The 19,712-nt window shown below is 48.7% G+C and overlaps 1 protein-coding gene across 6 annotated transcripts in view; it reads right to left on the minus strand.

Moving 5' to 3' along the window:
- Nucleotides 1-1,669: 1,669 nt before the first annotated feature.
- The window catches only part of MGAT1 (alpha-1,3-mannosyl-glycoprotein 2-beta-N-acetylglucosaminyltransferase), a 75,548-nt gene continuing 57,505 nt past the window's right edge, over nucleotides 1,670-19,712 (minus strand). For 3 of the 6 annotated variants that reach the window (XM_082620868.1, XM_082620870.1, XM_082620869.1), the window contains 2 exons: nucleotides 18,789-19,221; nucleotides 1,670-4,215 (listed from right to left, as the gene is read on the minus strand). In XM_082620868.1, the coding sequence (XP_082476994.1) occupies nucleotides 2,747-4,090 (1,344 nt within the window). In that variant the 5' untranslated portion in view covers nucleotides 4,091-4,215; nucleotides 18,789-19,221 and the 3' untranslated portion in view covers nucleotides 1,670-2,746. Of the gene's footprint in view, nucleotides 4,216-13,370; nucleotides 13,805-14,005; nucleotides 14,203-18,788; nucleotides 19,222-19,712 lie in introns of those variants that run through there. The other 3 variants (XM_082620871.1, XM_082620866.1, XM_082620867.1) reach the window with 3 other exon arrangements.

The following is a 19,712-nucleotide window of genomic DNA, read 5'->3' on the forward strand; positions in this document are numbered from 1 at the left end:
CCTGGCCAGGGAGCTGTGTTGAGCTGGGTGAGCTCTTTGGTATTATCTTTAATCTCCAAAGTCAAGGTTAGCAGAATTCCTGAAGGATTTAATGACACCATGTTTTTCCATTTGGTATGTCCGCTTGCTTTGTTATCCACAGGAGGATCATGCTCTATGAGGGTTGGCAGCCATGCACATATGCATCACACCTGAGGATGCCTTGGCATAGTGAATGTGGCCTCTCTGGGGACCCACATCAAAAGGAAGAGAAACAGGACACAGAGACTCCTGAAAGTGCTCCTCACTTGAGAACAAACCTGAGAAACCAGTCTGAATCTTCTGAGGGTCTCCTCCTCTACAATCTCCCTGGGAGGGCTGTCCTCCCACCCCACCTGCTGTTTGGCCTGGGAGCCCAGGCCCACCCACCAACCTGGAGCCTGTGGGAGGGGAGACCAGAGTACAAGGAAGGCAGAGCAGACGGCCTTGGAGGAAAGGCTGTAAAGGAGAGAAAGGGAAGGGTCCTGATTAAGTAGTGATTAACAAGGGTTCCATTCAAATCCTGGCTCCACCCCAAGCAGGTGTGTGGCCTCGGGCAAAGGACCCTCTCTGTGCCCTGTTTGCTTCTCACCTGTAAAACGAAGCAGTACTTAACTACCCATGATCTGAGGATTAAAGGAGTTCATTACCCATATCTCTTTGAGGATTAAAGGAGTTCATTTTAATTTGTGGAGCGCTCAGAACAATGCACTTGGTAAGCAACTGTTAATTTAGTGCTAAGAACATGGATTCTGGCAGCCAAAGCACACATGGCCCAATTGTGTCCAGACGGAGAGCCTTGCAAATGGCGGATAATGATCATCTCTCTACCCCCAAACAAGGTTTAAACATCCATCTAAAAGCACGTGGGAAGACAAAACTAGCTCTACAACAATCTGAAAGGTTAAGATGAATGTCTGACCCTGGTTCCCTTAGCCCAGAAGGGAGGCCAGAGTTGCTCCCTCAGTGACCTGGTGACACCCCCTTCTCCACAACTCATCCATCTGGTGGGAAGCTCGAGGATGGTTTCTGTCAACAAAGTCACCTAGCCCAGGGTTTTCAAACCCACTGATGAAATCAAGTTGGTAGGTCACAAGCAGCATAAAAAAAAAATAGTGGAAAATAGAAACTCGCAGGATAGTTTCAGGCAGTTTGCCATCTATGTGTGGGTGTCTTGGGTGGCAGTGTAAACGGCATCCTCACACTCTTAGTGCTATACTGCCAGCGTTGATCCAGTTGTCAGCTCTGCGCCCTGGAAGGTGCTGGAGGCTGCCTAGCGGATGCTGCCTGGGCCAGCGGAGGGCATCCCACCCAAGGTGCCCATTTCAGGAGGGACTGCCTGCATTCTCTCTCGGACCAGGGCTCGAGGGCCCCACAGCCCACCTCTAGAGAAGATGAGCACGGGGGGGAGTGGAGCCTTGGGCCTCTCCACCTCCAAGCCTGGCCTTTCTTTCCCGCCTAGGCCCCTCCTTAGCTCTCCTCTGCCTTTTCTCCTATCTTCCCGTCATCTGCTTTCCTTCCTCCAACTGACCTACTTCCTCTCGCCTATGCAGCCCCCTCCTTTAGTCCTCATTCTTTTCCTTGCTTCCTCCACCTTTCTCCTCCCTTTTCCACCCCCAACTCCTTTACCAGGACACACAAACACACACAGTTTTTCAGACAATTCAGGCTTTATTTTTGAAAATAATTCTGTAGCTTCAACTTTCTTCCATGAACTGAGGTCAGGCAAGAAAGAAAAACACACACGTTGCTCTCCAACCCGCCATCTGCGTCCTAACCTGTGCACACGGGAAGGGAATGCTTGGGGGAGGAGGGAAGGAGGCTGGGCTGAATGGTCTTGGCTGCTGTACCTCACACTGAGAGGGCCTCCAGAAGCCACAGGCCGGGCTATCATGAACCGTCCCAGAGCGACGGGGAAAGGACTGGTTTTCAGAAAGGACGGGATAGGGGGAAGTCTGTTTCTTGGAGGAAGGATGAGGGAGCACCCAAGGCTTTTCCCCCCACCCCAGCGGGTGAGCTGAGGAGAGGTTCTGCTTTTCCCCTTCACCGTTTCATCTTAGGATCATGACCTGCTAGGCTGCAGGGAAAGAAGAGCTGAGAGGCAGTCAGGGATAAAGGAGAGGGGGAAGAAGAGAAATACAGGCAGGAGGGAGTAAACCCTGACAACCTAACAGCTCTGCCCAGACCCTGATGACGATGAAACCCCTTTGGTTAGTCTCATTTTGGCCACAAATACAACTCCTTCTCACATAATCCAGCCTCCCACCGTGCTCCAGTTGGGGGAAGGTGGAGATGGTGGGGGACAGGTACAGGAGGAGGGCTCATACTCTGGTTAGGATAGCCAGGACAGGGAAAAGAGGCCTGATCAAGAGAACTAAAGTTGCCAACCTCTCCACAGATGTCCTAGGAGAAAACCTGGAACGTGGATTTTGTGGCCCCCAACAAGCCCAAGTCTCTCCCTACCACACAGTGGTTTCCTGCTTAATAACTCCCCCAACATACCCCAGAAAGATTCCCCTGATTTGACCCCCTTGAGAACGGGAGAATAACCCTCACCTTATCATCTGTGCACTTGAATGCCACTCAAAAAAAGAAGAAGAAAAAAAAAAAACAAGATAAATGGACCCAAGAGAGAAACACAGAGAGGATGATGCAGCCCAGGGACTGCGGTCCCATCTTAGGCCATGATATGGCCAGGAGGGGCCCCAGGAGGGACAGGCAGGTGCTGCTAATTCCAGCTAGGATCATAGCCGTCCCAGGTCTGGGGTGGGGCGAGGTGGACACGGCGGCCCCGGAACAGGAAGCTGACGATGCCCTGGTAACCGGCCCTGGGGACACCAGACTTGAGGTCATCCATGACTCCCAGGGCCTTGGCGAAGGCTTTGAAGCTGTCCCTGCTTGTGTACTGCACCCGCACCTCCCCCAGCTCACTCCGCTCACTGGTCCTCACTTTCTCCACCTGCAGCAGGGGAGCACCGTAGACACGTGCAAGGAAATCCCTGTCGTAGGCCTCCTGTCGCAGGTAGGACAGGTCCAGCTGGGTGAAGGGCACGAAGTGCTGGTTCAGCTTGATAAACTTGAGATGCTGGTCAAAGAACTGCCCATGGCTCACACCTTTGCGGCCAAAGGTCATCGTTCTGGAGATTTCAGGCCGCACACAGGCCCGGCCCTGCCGCTGCTCTGGCCGGCGCATCCAGTCGTCCCAGAAGGCCTTGGGCCACTTGGGCTCCAGCTCAGCCCAGAGCTCGGCCAACAGCAGCCAGCCCAGGCCAGGGAAAAAGTCTGTGCGGTAGAGCAGCTCAGGCTTGCCTGAGTCCACCATCTGCTCCTTGCCGTTGTCATTCCAGGCAGACACACACCAGAGGGAGGGGTCGGCCCTCAGCAGCGGGTACGTGGCCTGGAAGTACTCGAAGAAGTCTGGAGCCACCTCCAGATCATCCTCCACCACCACAGCCGCCGGGAACTTAAACTTGTGAAAGACCTGGCCCAGCGCCCAGCGGTAGTGCCGAGCAATCTTGTAGTAGCCCTGGAACTTTCGGTGGTCGGGTGGCACTGCGATGTTGCTCAGGTCAGGCTGCCGGATGTGCGTGATGGCGCTGCCGTAGGAGGCGATGACCTGGGCTGTCTCCTCATGCCCACAGTCCTGGCTGACGATGACGGGGAAGTGCTCGGCCGAAGGCCGATAATGCAGCAGCTTGTCCAGGCAGCGCCGGACAGTGCTGCGGTCACAGGCGATGACCAGGATGGGGATCACAGCTGGCGGAGAGGTCACAGGCACGCGCGGAAGGACAGGTGGGGCCACGGTGGGCACCCTCCACCGCTGGCTCCACCTAGCATGATGCTCCCTGATCTGCTGCAACAGCCCCCGCTGCCGCTCCAACTCGACCTCAGCGTCCTGGGCCAGGCGGATCACCTCACGGGTGAGGCTGGCGGGGTCGTCATCGAGAGCACTGTCTGAGGGCAGCCTGCTAGGTGCCGGGCGCGTCCAAAAGAAGAGGAGCAACAGGGCGTTCCAGGCCACAAAGAGGATGGCGCCCCACAGCACAAGCCCTGCAGACTGCTTCTTCAGCATCCTGGCCCCCACGGGGGAGGCGGGCAAGGGTGGGGCTCAAGGCTGCCCTTGGCTTGCCTGGCTCACACTCCCACAGTTCTAGGGATGTTTCCTCTGGGCTCCAGGATTAGGAAGCAGCCATGCACCTGAGGAGAGGAGAAAAACAACCATCATCACAAGGCATGGGACTGCCCTGGAGTGGAAGAATGGGGCACAGAAACAGATGAAAAAGTGCAGGACAAGGAAGGCCAGGAGGCTAACTCCAAAGCTGTCTTAAAAGATAGCTGCCTGGTCTTCCCTGGTGGCGCAGTGGTTGAGAGTCCGCCTGCTGATGCAGGGGACACGGGTTCGAGCCCTGGTCTGGGAGGATCACACATGCCGCGGAGCAACTAGGCCCGTGAGCCACAGCTGCTGAGCCTGCGCATCTGGAGCCTGAGCTCCGCAACAAGAGAGGCCGCGATAGTGAGAGGCCCGCGCACCGCGATGAAGAGTGGCCCCCGCTCGCCGCAACTAGAGAAAGCCCTCGCACAGAAACGAAGACCCAACACAGCAAAAATAAATAAATCAATTAATAAACTCCTACTCCCAACATCTTCTTAAAAAAAAAAAAAGATAGTTGCCTGTTCCCTAATCTGGAGGGTCAATCTGTGTGGAAGAATAGGATTAGGAGAGCATGTTCCTGCACTACAAAATGAGCTCATGAGTCCTCTGAAAAGCAACGTGGTTTTTTTTGGGGTGGAGGGGTGTAGAGAGTGATGTTGGTGGAAGAGAGGAAGCAAAGGAATCCCACTTCCCCCTTCCCTACCTGACAGATTTTGTTTACCATCTTCTGTCCAGAGCTTAGGAGAGGTGGGGGTTAGACCATCAGCCGCCCATGCCTCAAATCAAACTGCCCAAAGATTACTGATTTTAAAACTCTAATATCACACCTCAGGGCTAAAGCCAGCACCTAACCTAATAAGGAAGCACCAGAGGCATTCTCACAAAGGTCAGGAGCAAAGCCAAGCCACCCCAGATCTACACGACTATTTAACATTCTGCTGGAGGGATCAGCCAATGCAACTGGACTGCAGAACACAATTATAGGCAGAAGAAGTGGGAAAGAAGCAAAAGTATCTCAATGTACTGTTGCTATGAGAATATGCCTGGAAAACTCTAAGAGAATCAATGATAAATCCAACCTAAACAATCAAAGAATTGAGCAAGGTAGTGGGATATAAAAATTAACATGCAAAAATCAATAGCCTTCATATCCACAAATAATAATTCATTTAAAAAACAACAAATGAGAAAACCCTATTTATAATAGCCATGAAAATGATAAAAACTATTTAGGAATTAACAAGAAATATTCAAAAACCTACATGAACCTATAATTCCCAAAAAGACACAAAGTAAGACTTAAATATCCCTTGTTCTTGGTTAGGACATCTCAGCATCATCAAAAGTCTCAATAAAAATACTTTTTTATAGAGCTAGACAAAAGTTCGTAACAGAACATCTAGGAAAATGATGAAAACCAACGAGCGGTGAAGAGGGACTAGCCCTACCAGATATTAACATACTAAACATTACAAAGCCTCTATAATTAAAAGTATGTGGTGTTGGTATGTAAACAAACAGATCATCCAAAGGAATAGAATTTAAACTCCAGAAATACAGCCAACTACACGCAGAAATCTAGTGTATGATAAAGGGGATATTTAGAATTACTGGCACAAAAAATGGTCTTATTAATAGTGTTACAACAATTATATAGCTACTTGGGGAAAAAAAATAAGATCCGTACACAAGAATAAATTCCAAGTGGACTAGACATCTAAGTAGAAAAATAAAACCATACAAGTGCTAAAAGAAAATATATGTCAATTCCTCTATAACCTTAGTATAGGGAAAGGCTTTCTAAGTATGACTTAAAATGCAGATGCAGTAATAAATAAAACACTTTTTGCATGGCTAAAAACACCATAAGCCAAGTCAAAAGACAAATAACAAACTGGGAGAGAATATTTGCAACATACATCACAAATAATAAACCAATACCCTAACAGACAAAGAACTTTTTAAAAACTGAGGGGAAAAAAGGCCAAAACTCTCGTCTATAAGACTAGGGCAACTCACACACAAAAATATTAAAATGGTCCTTAGACATATGAAAAGGTATTTAATTTTACTCATGATAAGAAAAATTCTAATTAAAACTATACTAAGATAACATTTCTCCACCCATCAGACTGGCAAAAATTCAAACACTTGTCCTATTCTCGTAACAGAGTCAGTTGAAGAACAGAAGTTCTTGATTTTGATGATGTCCAATTATCAGGGTTTTTTCTTTTATGAATCATGCTTTTGGCGTTGTATCTAAAAAACTTTTGCCAAAGTCACAAAGATTTTCCCCTATGTTTTCTTTTTTAGGTTTTATAGTTTAAGGTTTTACATTTAGGTTCACGATTTATTTTGAGTTAATTTGTGTATATGGTGTGAGATATGGAACTAATGTCCTTTTATAGCAGTTTGGCAGCTAGTCAAAATGCTAAACAGAGAGTTACCATATGACCCAGCAAGTCCACTCCTACATACAGACCCAAGAGAAATGAAAACATATGTCCATACAAAAACCTATATGGAGTGTTTATAGCAGCTTTATTCATAATTGCCAAAAAGTGGAAACAACTCAAATGCCCATCAACATGGGAATATGGATAAACAAATTGTGGTTTTCCCCGTGGAATGGAATAATATTCAGCAATTAAAAAGGAATGTACTACTGATACACATGAGACATGGACGAATCTCAAAATAATTATTCAAGATGTAAAAGAGTACATGCACATCAGTGGCTGCCTGGGGATGGGGGCAGTGAGAACATCAGGGGAGGTATTACAAAGGGACACTAGGAAACTTTGTGGGATCATAGTTTCATGGGTATATACATATGTACAAACTTATGAAAATGTACATTTTAACTATGTAAAGTTTACTGTATATCATTTATACCTCAATAAAACCTTTTTAAAAAGATATTATTGGGTCAAATGACAAAATTAGAATATAGACAGTAGATCAAAGTATCAGTGTTGACTGAATGATAACCATAATGTGGTTATATAAAAGAATATACCAATTCTTAGGTAGTACACGCTGAAGTAATGAGGGGTAGAGGGCCATGGTAGATGCAACTTCTCAAATGGTTCAGAACAAAAATATCATGTATGTATATGAAGAGCAAATGGAGCAAAATGTTAATAGATGGATCTGAGCAATGGGAATATGAGTATTCTTATACCACTTTTATTCTTGCAACTTTTTTATAGTTTGAAGTTATTGTCAAATAAAATTTCTTAAAATCAAATATAGGGACATAGCCCACAGCTCTGACTCGATTCATCCAATATGGCCCCAGCTGGGCACATCAGTAAGAAGAACTGGGACACAGTCCATTTTTCCTGAACTCCTCAATCACGCCATGACATGCATCACACACCTGCTCTCTGCCAGGCTCTGGGAAGGGACTGGGACACACATCTAACAAGAAAAAGGCATGGTCCTGCCAACCCCCTCACTCTACCAGACCTCATTACTGAAAGGATCTACCATACCCTCCCATTCCAGGACAGCTGCCATTCCTGACCATGCAACTCTCTCCCTGGCATTCCTGCCTCTGGTCTCAACACTTCATATCCCAAAGCTTCAGGTCTGCACTCTCTTGTGCCGACTGCTCTGCCAGTTCCCCTCTGCCTCACAGACCAGTTCTCTAACCCTAGCTAAAACCTTGGGTCCCAGATTTCATCTCTGTGCTCCTGGACTCTCAAGCAGGCAGATCCAGTACCCAAGGATCAAAGGGCTGATCTTTAAGAGTCTCTAAAGGGAATGGATTCTGCCTCCCTCCTCAGAGACCCCTCCAGCCCCTGCAAGCACTACCACCCCCTCCTAGAAACCATACACCCTGACAACTCCATAGCAGCAGTCTTCTCAGAAACCTCAAGTCCATTTCAGTTTTACTGTGTCATTAAATTTCCATTTTATTAGTGCTCATATACCAATTAGGGTTTCCTAGAAGAGAAACACACACAGATTTCCAGTTTCTTCCTCACTCCCCCTCAGGATGTGGTCAATGTTGGAGTCCCTAACCCCCAACATCCTGCCTCCCAGCTGACTGGGCAGGAATAGTCTTTAGATAAAGAGATGGGGGAAAGAAAAGAGAAACTGACTCCATCAGCCGAAGTGTTGGCTTCAGGGCCGGAGGAGCAGGCTTGTCTCTGACTTAACAATGAGCCACCTCAAACCAGCAGGCTCTCAGAGTGGTAACAAAACCCCACGGGACCACATCCTCTCTACCCTGCACCCTGCTCCAGACATTAGAATTAGGTGGCCCACACCCACTACCCCGAGGCCTGGAAGACCTCCCAACACCTTCTAAGCCAGGCAGATCAAAGCAATCTTCTCAGCCCCTCTGCAGACTGTATTCCTAGCAAGTCTATAAACCTCGAGAAATGTTAGACAGCCCACAGGAAACAGCTGCCCCAGTCCAGCCAGGCCTCCACCTTAGCCCTCAGGCCCTTGTTCTCCACCCCACAACCCTTTTCTCTAAATTCTCAAACAGGACTTGCTTCTCTTGCCACAGGAGTACGTGATGCACCTATTCCCAGGCCCCACCCCTTCTCCACACGGACTCACCCAGAGTCCCAGTGCCATTTTCTACTGCTTCTCCACATATTCTCCAGGGCAGGATCCTCCACTCTGCCTAGAAGTTAGTGGTGTGTGAATACACAAGCGCAGGCACTCTCCAGCAGCTGGCTGTGCCTGAGGGATGAGCAAGTCCAGAAGGCCAGCTTTTGGCCAGCAGAGCCCATGCACTCATCCAGGAAGCACTGCTCTGAGTCCTACCATCAGGAGGGTGTGGCAGTAACAAGGGCAAGTCAAACAGCCCAGGGCAATGCTTGGCATCGCTCCGATGTACATCGCTGAGACTCAGTCTTCTCACCTCTAAGATGGAAACCATAACGGAATACCTCATTGGGTTGCTGTGAGGACTGGGTGAGATAATTCACATCAGGTGTTTAGAACAGTGCCCAGCATATGACAGCGTAAATGCTAGCCAGTCACTCTGCTAGCCAGTCCCCTCTCTCGCTGGCTCTCTTTACTCCACTCTACTAGATTCCTTCCAGGACCCAAACACTCGAGCCTGCCTCAGGGCCTGTGCATGTGCCGGTGTGCCTGGTCGGCTCTTCTCTCTCTTCTTCACCTAGTGTGTTCTGACTCACACCTCGCCAGGACACCTTTCCTGATGCTTTCGGACCCTGTGAGGTCCACTTCCCCTTCACAACCAACAGCACCAGCACAACGCTGTGCTCAACATCTGTCAAATCCCCTCTACTACCAGCTACCTGAGGAGGCGGACCCGCTCCCCCAGTGCTGCCAAGCTGCTATGTTAGGATCCTCGACATTCAGATTTGCCTGCAACAAAAAAGTGGCTTCCATGTGGATGCCACACACCCACAATCACTTAACTGCAATTCCCAAGTCCAAAAAGTGCTGAAAAACAGAAGTTTTCCACACTTGTTTGGCTTCACCTCATTTGGAGAAATCTGATCTAACGTGAGGCTACTTACAGTCTTCATTTACCCCATTTATATGTTTTGCTACAGAAATAAACATGTTGGATTATCGTATGCTGCTCCAGACCTTCACTACACCATAAATGCACCAGATCATCTTTTTTTAAATCCAAAAAATTCTAAATTCTGAAACATATCCAGTCCCAAGAATTTCAGAATTATGAAAATGGAAGAGAAAGTGACTCATTCACTGCCATCATCCCATTTCAGGATCTCAAACGCTTTAACCTGAACTCTCTTTCCTTATTATTAAATACTGAACTCTTGAAGTGGCTCCTCAGCTGGTTCACCTATCACGCACCTTGCTTCCCTCTAAGCAATCTTCCCAACAGTAACAGAGCATCCTTCTCCAAGTACACAACTGGTCCCAACACCAACCTGCCTTACAGACCACATTGCCACTCGCCCACAGGCTAAAACGCAAAATCATTATCACGACACACAGGGCCTTCACAACAAACTGCCTCAAACATTCCTTTTCAACCTCACCTCCAACCACTAACCCCATGAACCCCGTACTCTGGCCTCAACAGGCTACTTTTTCCCTCAGTAAGTACCCTTTGTACATTGCTTTCTTTCCTCTGGCTGGTCCCGCATCCTGAAATATTATCCAAAGCCCCACCTACAAGCATTATACATCCTTAAGAACCCAGTTCCTTAACATCCAGGCAGAGCCAGGCTTCCCACAGCTATACTCCCACCGTACTCTCTCCATACCTCCTGTCTTTCCTCTCCACACTGTAACAGAACCTGTGGCTGTACCTACCTGGCTCTCACCTTACTCCTTAGAAAAAAGGCTCTATGATCTGTATACCTATGACAGTGCTTGGCACATGTACAAAGTTCAAGTAGCTAGATGGAGGGCTGCTTGCATTATTCACTAAATCGGGGAGAAAGAAGACCAAACTAGCAGCCTAGCAGTGAAAGATTACGTTTCCCGAAGATGACTACCAAATATCCCATCCCACATGTTCTTCTTACAAAGTGACAATGACACTCCTCCCTCTAGAGCTGGGGGAGATGGGGTCTATGTTCCCTCTCTTTGATCTGTGACTACAGAGGAAGTGATGATTATGTGACTTACAAGACTAGTTCATGAAAGGCAATACAGTTTCCACTTGGTGCTCCTGAGATGCCTGCTCTTGGAACCCAGCCACCAAGGTAAGAGGAAGCCCAGGCCATGTGGACAGGATACCTCTAGGTATTCCAGCTGACAACCACAGCTAAGGTCCGGCTAACAGTCAGCATCAGCCACTAGACATGGGAGGAAGCCTTCCAGATGATTCCAACCCCAGCCACATATGACTGCAACTACATGAAAGACCAGGAGCAAAACCACAGTGATCCAAAACCTTGGATCACTTCTGACTTACTCACAGGCCAGGGGTATCACGAGTCGCTGCCTAAATTCAAGCGAAAAGGAACACAGATTCCCCACCACCGGGTGGGAGGAGGGCAATGTCCTATTGTAACAATGTAGAGTGGGATATTTAAAGTTGTGGCCATTTTGGGAAAATACAATTTGCCACATCTTCCTTTTCTAAAATAGAAGAACAGTCCTTAACCTTGACCTGAGTACCTGATGTTCTGTTATTAATGACACTTGCCTGCAAGGCACAAACTCACACTAGTTTTTTTTTTGCCAGAGTTTTCACAACTCCTTCAGGGAAGTCACATAGCTGGTCCACACCACCAAGTACAAAGACATCTGCACTGTGGTGGGAGATGCGGAGTGAGCCTTTTTAGTGAATAAGACCCTCAACGAAAACCCAGGAGGTTCTGGGCAGGTTCCACCAACTCCCGTGGGTCTCAGCTTCTTCTTTTCTTTTTAAATTACTTTTTATGGAGTATAGCGGCTTTACAATGTTGTGTTAGCTTCTACTGCACAGCAAAATGAATCAGTCCCTCCCTTTTGCATCTCTCTCCCATTTAGAACACCACAGTGCATTAAGTAGAGTTCCCTGTGCTATACAGTATGTTCCCATCAGTTGTCTATTTTATACATAGTATCAATAATGTATATGTGTCAATCCCAATCTCCCAATTCCTCCCACCCCACCCCTTTCTCCCTTGGTGTCCATATGTTTGTTATCCATGTCTGTGTCTCTATTTCTCCTTGGCAAATAAGATCATCTATACCATTTTTCTAGATTCCACATATATGCATTAATATACAATATTTGCTTTTCTCTTTCTGACTTACTTCATTCTGTATGACAGTCTCTAGGTCCATCCACCTCTCTACAAATGACCCAATTTCGTTCCTTTTTATGGCTGTGTAACATTCCATTGTATATATGTGCCACATCTTCTTTATCCATTCCTCTGTTGATGGACATTTAGCTCAGTTTCTTCTTTTGAGGAACTGCCTATGAGCTGTGAGATCCCTTTTTAAAACTCTGATTCCTATGGTATTCTCTAGCCAGTTCTCTCTCTGTGACAAGAAAATGTTTCTTAAACAGCAAGAGAACACCAGATAGTCAACTTCTCACTGTAAGCAATAATGGAGAAGTCTTATTTAGCTTTTAGAAAGTATGGAAGTTGAAGGAATGTTGACAGACCTTCCTTTTTATCTCTGTGTTGCTTAGTACGTTAAAAAGCACTGCCTGAAAAAAAAACAGAAAGTATAGAACATGCCACAGATAATGGAGACTTAACTGAATCACTTTCTTGTTCATTAGACCTCTGCTAGACTCCTGTACCTTGTACCAGGATCCATAATTTTAAAAGGATGTTAGAACTGAAAGGGAGTCGGAGAAGATACACTAAATAATTGAAGGACTTAGAGAATAAGACCTAGAGGAAAGGGATGCAGGCTAAAGGGATATACGATGCTAGTGCAGCAAAAAGCATGAAGACCTGGGAAACCAAGTAACCTTGGGCAAGTCACCTGTTGTTTAGTTCCCTCATTTGAACAGGGAGAGGGTTGATTTGGATCATCTCCAAGGCCCCTGGGCTCTGATGATGAAAAGGACAGTGACAATTTCCCCAGTGTCCCAAACAGGAAATGAGTTTAACCTGTCACATATGCCACTGAGGTTAGACATACTACATTGCCTTCTAATCTGAGAAAAGGACAGGGGAGATCTGAGAGGCCTCAATGGTCTCGGGTAATGGGGTCAGGCAGGGGTGATTCACAGTTCGAGGCAGACGCAGGGGGGATGTAAGCATCTAAAAGAAAAGTCTACATGGTCTGAAAAGTATTATAAACGACAGAAAATAAAGCTGGACAATCTCAGCCAGTGATGTTCGTAAAGGGAGGACTAATTAAACACATCACAGGGTCAAAGGTTAACCAAGGTGGAGCCTAACTCCAGGGTTCACTGTCCCGTGGGGACACAGACCAGCCGGCCACAGCCCCTGTGCTCCAGGGTTTATAAGATGGGGCCCTGCACGTCTCAGGGGCCCCCTACTCCACACACATCAGCAAACAAGTAGGAGAAAGTTTTCTTGACAATTTACTTATTTCTACATCGAGTCAATTCTTCCTCCCGGCAGAGGAGAAAGAACCCCTAGTAACTTTTGGAATGGACGCGCGGGTGGGGTCTGGGGAAAGGCCACCTCGCATTCCGCTCCCCACACCCTCTCCAGCGACCCCAACTCCTCCAGGCCCCACACCCACGTCGGCCCAGAGGCTGAGTTTCACGACCAGCCCCCTCCCCGCGGAGCCCGCCCTCTCTCACCAGCTGGAGGCCCGGGATTCCGAAAGCGGAACGCAGAGCTCCACTTCCCGGCTCCAAAGGGGCCCGTGGCCGGGACCCGGGGCGGCCCGGGCCAAGTCCCTCTCTCGGGCACCGGGGCTGTCGGGGGGACACGGAGGGCTCGGAAAGGGACAGCTTCCCAAGCCGGGACCCCAGCCCCGGAGCGCCCTCTCCGCTCCTGCGGGGCCTCCTTCAGTCAGACCTCGGTCCCATTCCGGGGACAAGCCCGAGAACTGACGGACGCTGGCGTCCCCCGGCCCCCACTCACCAGGTCCTCCCAACTTCCCGGCCCTGAACTTGGCCCGCCCCGGGGCTTGGGGAGCGAGCCCGGTGCCCCGGCGCGTTCCAGGCGCTAGCGCGGAGGCCGCCGGCGCCTTCCGCCAGGCAGGCTCTTCCTGCGGCGCTCGAGGGCCGGACCGCCGGGCGGGCAACGTGGCCCTTCCCCGGGGAGGGCGGGGCGGGGCAGGCCGAGGGGCGGGGCCGGCTGCCCCTACTCGCCCGGGACCCCTTCTCCCCGGCTGGCCTCCAACGCCCGACCTCTCAGAACGACTCGGTCTGGACACCCCAAGTTTTCCGGGGTCCCCAACTTCTGGAGATGCTGTGGAGACAGCTGTTACCTTTGAGCCCTTTGCCGCTCTCAATCGCAACTCCACAGGTCGATACCCATCAACCCAACCACACTCAACCCATTCCAGTCAGACTTCTCGCGTCTCCCCAGCCCCAGAGCCCAGGGCCTCGTGGGGTTGAGGGGAAGAGCCCTGCCAGAGGTAGGCCAAGCAGCCTGCCTCAGTAGTGCGTTCACCAAACCCGAAGCCAAGGATCCTCCCCACAACCCCTGGCTTCCAGGAGGGAGGAGTCCAGGGCATTTGAGAGGCTAGAGGGTGCAGGGAAGTAAGAACAAGAACCAGGATGCCAAAAAGGAAGCCAAGGAGGAAACACCTGCGGCCAAAAATCTATAAAGAGCAAGCTGGCTTTTTTTTTTTCTTCCTGTTTTTTGTTTTGTTTGTTTTTTCCTTTCGGGGTGGGTAATGAGTGCTGTTAGTTTGGAGCAAAAGGGCAAAGAGAGACAGACCTTTCCCTAGGGTAGACCCTCCAGACCTAAAGAGGAAAGGCCTCAATCAGGCTTTGTGGTAGCCCTGTGAAAGGGGGTGAGGGAGGACCCTGGAAAAGCCTAGATGTCTGTATCTGACCCTAACAAGTGAGGGTGGGGAGCTGAGAACTACTGGCTACTCATGCAGATGACTTTCCTGAGAAGGACTGAGTCCAGGGCCAGCCCTACCATGTGATCAGGACACACTCTGGCACCAGCACGTGCCCCCATCCACTTCCCTCCCCTGTGTTCCAGAGCAGGGAGCACAGAGCAGGCCAGAACTTTGTGGTATATGGTTACTGACTTCACTCACTAACTTGTTTCTAGGTGAAACTAGGAATTAGGTGGGGTTTTAGAGAAACAAAGGCAGGACATGCCCTAAAGGTCCCTGCATGGGGCTGAGGAGCTAAAACAAAATTGCACAGAGGCCATCACATGCCAGACCTGCATCCTGCCCCACCCCCAGCCTCTCCTTTAACCCTCCTAGCAGCTCTGCAGAGTACACATTGTCATCCCATTCTACAGATGAAGAGTTTGAGACTCAAGCTAAGTGCCGACTTGCTGAAGGTCACAAGACCTAATGAGGGTCATGGCCAAGTTTTAGACCCAGGCATTCCTGCTTCCAAAGATGACACTCATTCCCTCTCCTCATGCAGCCTTGAGTGCAAGTGCTCTTTGTTATAGCTGTGTGTCCAGCATGACAGGCACACAGTGGGGCAGCAGGGAAATCCTGCAGTTGGAGCCCAGCCCTGAAGGAGAAGAGTGAAAGAAGAGCGGACACCTCAGTGAGGCTGGACTCGTGTGTGTGTGTGTGTGTGTGTGTGTGTGTGTGTGCAAGGTCTCCAGTTTAGCTGATTGTGTGGACTGTGGCAGGAGATGGGAGCCAGCCAGCTCCCATGTGCCAGCCAGCAGCCAATGCTTCTGTACCCCTGCCCCTTCTCTAAGCTTTTCCTCATGTAGGAGACATGGAAGGCCTACATACTAACACTCCATGTCAAGGCAAGAGGGAAAACCAGTTTCTTAAAATGTAAAAAGTTGAGAAACGCTGTAGAGCCAAGATATCAGGAGCTAAAATCACTGTCCCGGGACAAAGGCCACAGTGGGATGCTGAAAGGTCGGGGAAACCAACCAGCCCATGAGATGTCAGATTCCCACCTCTACCAATAATCCTTTTCCATCTAAGGCTGTTCAATGGGGAACAGGACAGGTAACTGTGTACCAAAACTCTCGCCCCATCATTATAGTCCTCTGTTTAAATTCCAAGGCTCACAGGAAGATCTAAGAGTAGAAATTCCATGACTGTCCCAAAACAAAGGGCCTGGTTAGAGAATAAGAATGAGCTGAATTCTTGGATGGAAGCAAGAGAAAACATTTGGTCTGAGAGGCAAGAAATAGGGTGATGAGTGCCAAATTGACCTGGGAAAAGAGGCCCTGGGCTCCTGATGGAGGTTTCATGCAGAAGGGTTATAGGGGAAGGAGGGCAGAAACAAGGAGCCAGGTGCCTGAATTCTGGGGATGAAACTGTTAAAGGATTATGTGAAAATGGAAGGAATAGGAAGATCTGGTCCCAGCCAACCCCAACTACTTCCAAAAGAGGAGAGGAGAGATAAGAAGGAAGTGAAAATTGTTCCAGGAAACTACCCTCCCATAAACAATGCCCATGATACCCTGAATTTTTGTATAATTTGTAAAGAATTCATGCTCTGAACTTAAGAATTCATGCTCTGAAACCATCAGTAGCGGTAAAAGCAAAGTTTTAAATCAATGATGTATCTATTTTTCCCTCTCCCTTCCTCTCAATATCCCTACTCCCCATAAAGACCCAGAAACTCAGTTCATTAAGATAAAAGAAAAGAGAAAAGATTAATACAATAATCACTGAGCAATGTCTGTGAAATGGAACTTTTGGTTAGACACCTACAGTTGCTTTTGGGGAAAAAAAGGGTATAAATAAATTCAGTTACAACACACACACAATATGTGGTTTCAGTCTATCATTGTGGATAAGTAGCTGGACACCCAGTGAGTGCTGTGCCCTGACATCCTGGTACCCCTGTGAGAAGGCTGTGACTGTCTTGAGAGGACTGTCTTGTGGAAGGGTCAGGCTGAGGGCAGGGCTACTGCTTTTGGTGGAAACAACAGGAGAGAGGAATTCTGGCTCACTCCAGGGAAGAAACATCTTACCAGAGAGGCTGTCTGACAGGGCACTTGAGTTCCCCTCCCTGGAGGTTTGCAGCTGAATCCGAATGGCCCTTCTCAGGTCAGATGCTGTAGGAGCAGCACAGCACTGGGCAGGCAATCACAGCATCTGCCACTGCACACTTAGGCAAGCCCTTCCTAATCAAGGCTTCTGTAGCTTCCCCTCATGTATCAAACTGGGAGAATAATCCCTGCTCTGTTCCCCCCACAACAATGTGGTGACGAAAAACTTACACAACACAACAGCCTGGATACTTCACATAATGTAAGCACTGTACAAATACAGCACGACTCTGTGGTACTTCAAGTGCTTCGAAGCACTCACCGTCCTCCCAGGCACGATGAGGGCTGCAGAGGCATCCTGGGACCACACATCCCTGAGGGATCACTGTGATCCCGGTGTCTAAGCAAAGACTAGCACCAGGAATTTGCTGGACAAAGCTAGGGGAGGTGGCAGGTCCACCCTGAAACCCAGACCTTCTAAAGTAGAAGCCTGGCCTCAAAGGGGCTACCTGAGGCATCAAACTAGAGAAGAAACATCTAGGGCCAGGAACTCCACCCAGGTCTGCCTGCCCAGCCCTCAGACCACTGGAGGACTCAGGGACTCTTATGGCGAGGAAGGAAGGGAAAACAGAAATTAAGTCTTAAATATGTGATTTTCAGCTTGCAAACGACCTCTGTTATTGTTGCCAGCACCCAGTGTATGTGAGGCCCAGGTGTTACACAGCTAGTGAGAGGCAAAGAAATGCTAGAAGCCAAGCTTCCTACCCCTTGCCCAGGCCACCATACCCCACTGTCTGTCAAAATTCCCAACACCTCTCCCTTCTGCTGTTACCGTCACTGAGAAAAGCAGGCATCTTGGCAGAGGTAAACTGGAGTTCAAAGAAGGAGTGAGCTGAAAGTAAGAAGGTAACCATGAAAGCCTATAGATGGCTAAAAAATGGCAGTCTGAAAAACTCTGGCATCTTAAAGAGCAGGAGAGAAGACCACGATATGGCACAGGAAGGAAAGGCCCAGTGCTCCATCTCCTAAACAGACACGTGGTCCTTGAGACTTCCACTTTCCTCCACCCCTCTTTAATCTGCTACCCCAAAGAGGCACACTTGCCAAGCTGACTGGAGAGCTCTGAGAGCCAACAAGGTATCTGGCAGAATCCCTCAATTTCAGTTCTCCTTGAACCCGTGCACCTTTGCCACCCTTCATGATCCCAGGTGTTGTTTAACAGCAACAGGATGAGACAAATTCAGGGCAGGCTTTTAGTTAAGGACAAATAAGGCTTTTGCCAGAACCCTATTTCAATAAAAGAACAAAACTCCTAATTTAGAGTTTTTCTCTATGTAACTATACAAGCATATGAAGCAACGGCAATGTTACTGTTTTACATGTACACGGCCCTGGATACTTCTCAAAATCTATCATTTATTTGTTCCTTGTGAACAACCTGTGAGGGACTTGGAAAGTTAGTTATCCCCATTTTGCAAGTGAAGAGAACATGGCAGAGCTTAACCAACATACCTAGGGGTGTACACTAAGAAAGGCAGAGCTAGAACACAATCCTGATTCCCAAACCTGTGCTCTCTTCCTCTGCTCTTACCATGAGGTTTCATGGCCTACACTCCCTTATAGGGGAAGGAGGAGAGGCAACTTAGGAGGTTACCTAGACCATCTGCCACCTGCCCCCCAAGGCAGTTCTATTCAGTTAGCTGCCCCAAACACAGCAGCCTGCCTCAGCCTGGGTAATCCGTTCCAGAGTTGTGCTTAGCCCAGACTGACTTGGAATCCTACTATCTCAGCATTGAAAAAGCCCTTACAAGTAATCTAACACAACCTCCCTTCAGAGGCCTAAATTATTTTCATGTTCTCCTTGGTCTAACCTCACAATTGCCATTGCTCACAACCCCTTACAAGGTACTCCTACCTGGGTAAGGAGCAGCTGGGAACAAGCCTGCACCCCGAGAGTGAAGGAGAGGTGAAGTTTCCTGTGTACCCCTCAGGGTAAGGGTTCACATCACGGCAATTCCTCAATGACAGTGTCCCCAGACTTACCCCACTCAACATTTTCGGCACAGGAGCAGCAAGACACCAAGTGGGAAATGAAACAGGAACCTTACCTTTCTTCTCTTCTCTCAGCTGCTCCCCTGGAGATCATCAAACCCCCATCCAGCACTCCATTTCCAAACTGAGAATCCCAAATCAGATACACCAAACAAAGTGAGGCTTTTCTCCTCTTGTCCAGGTCCAAAGTCCATGGCTGAGTGGACTCTGAGGGGGAGGAGTCTGGGGGGGGAAGGGGTATGTCCAGGCCCCTCCCCCCCCACTGCAGGCTTCAGTGTCCCTCCCAGAGGTCTATTACATCCCTTCATTCAGCTGGTTTATTAAGCCCAGAGTCTGGTGATTGGCAGATCCCCAGTACTATCCCATCTCTTGTTCAGGGAGGGGAAGTCATCCACTGTGAGGGCTGGCGAGTCCGTCTTCTGCTGAGGCTCATGAGAGGAAACAGGCCTTAGAACCGACATGGTCCAGGAGGCTGATTTCTGTGTTAACCTGCAGAATATTTAAACATCATGACACTCTCTAACCTATTATATACCCAAAGGGATTTCTAAGACTCCCTACCTAAATTAGACTCCTTGACTCTATCATCAAAAACTCTTCCTTAAACACTCCACAAGGTTATACAAAGTTCCTGCCTCACTCACATATTGCACCCCAAAACAGTCATCTCATCAATATGTATACACATATAAGGCTCAAGATAAAGGAAAGACAGCACCTAACCGCACTACAGGAAAAGTAACCAAAAGCACTAGTGTGTGGAGACTGTCTTCTAAGAAATACAGAAAAGAACATTCTCCTCCTGTTCTCGCCTTGTTAGTGCCACACACTAATCGCCCTACATCTCCCAAGCTTCTTAGGGTGTGCAGTGTTTTAATCGGCCAGCTCTCCCAGTCTGAACTAAATCCATTCCACACTTAGATGCTGGCACCTTCTACAAGCATTTTTTGCTCCCTTCCCTTCACCCGCACCTCCCCCTC

This window comes from Mesoplodon mirus (assembly GCF_964341445.2).
Source record: "Mesoplodon mirus genome assembly, chromosome: 5".
In the NCBI taxonomy this organism is placed as follows: Eukaryota; Metazoa; Chordata; class Mammalia; order Artiodactyla; family Ziphiidae; genus Mesoplodon; species Mesoplodon mirus.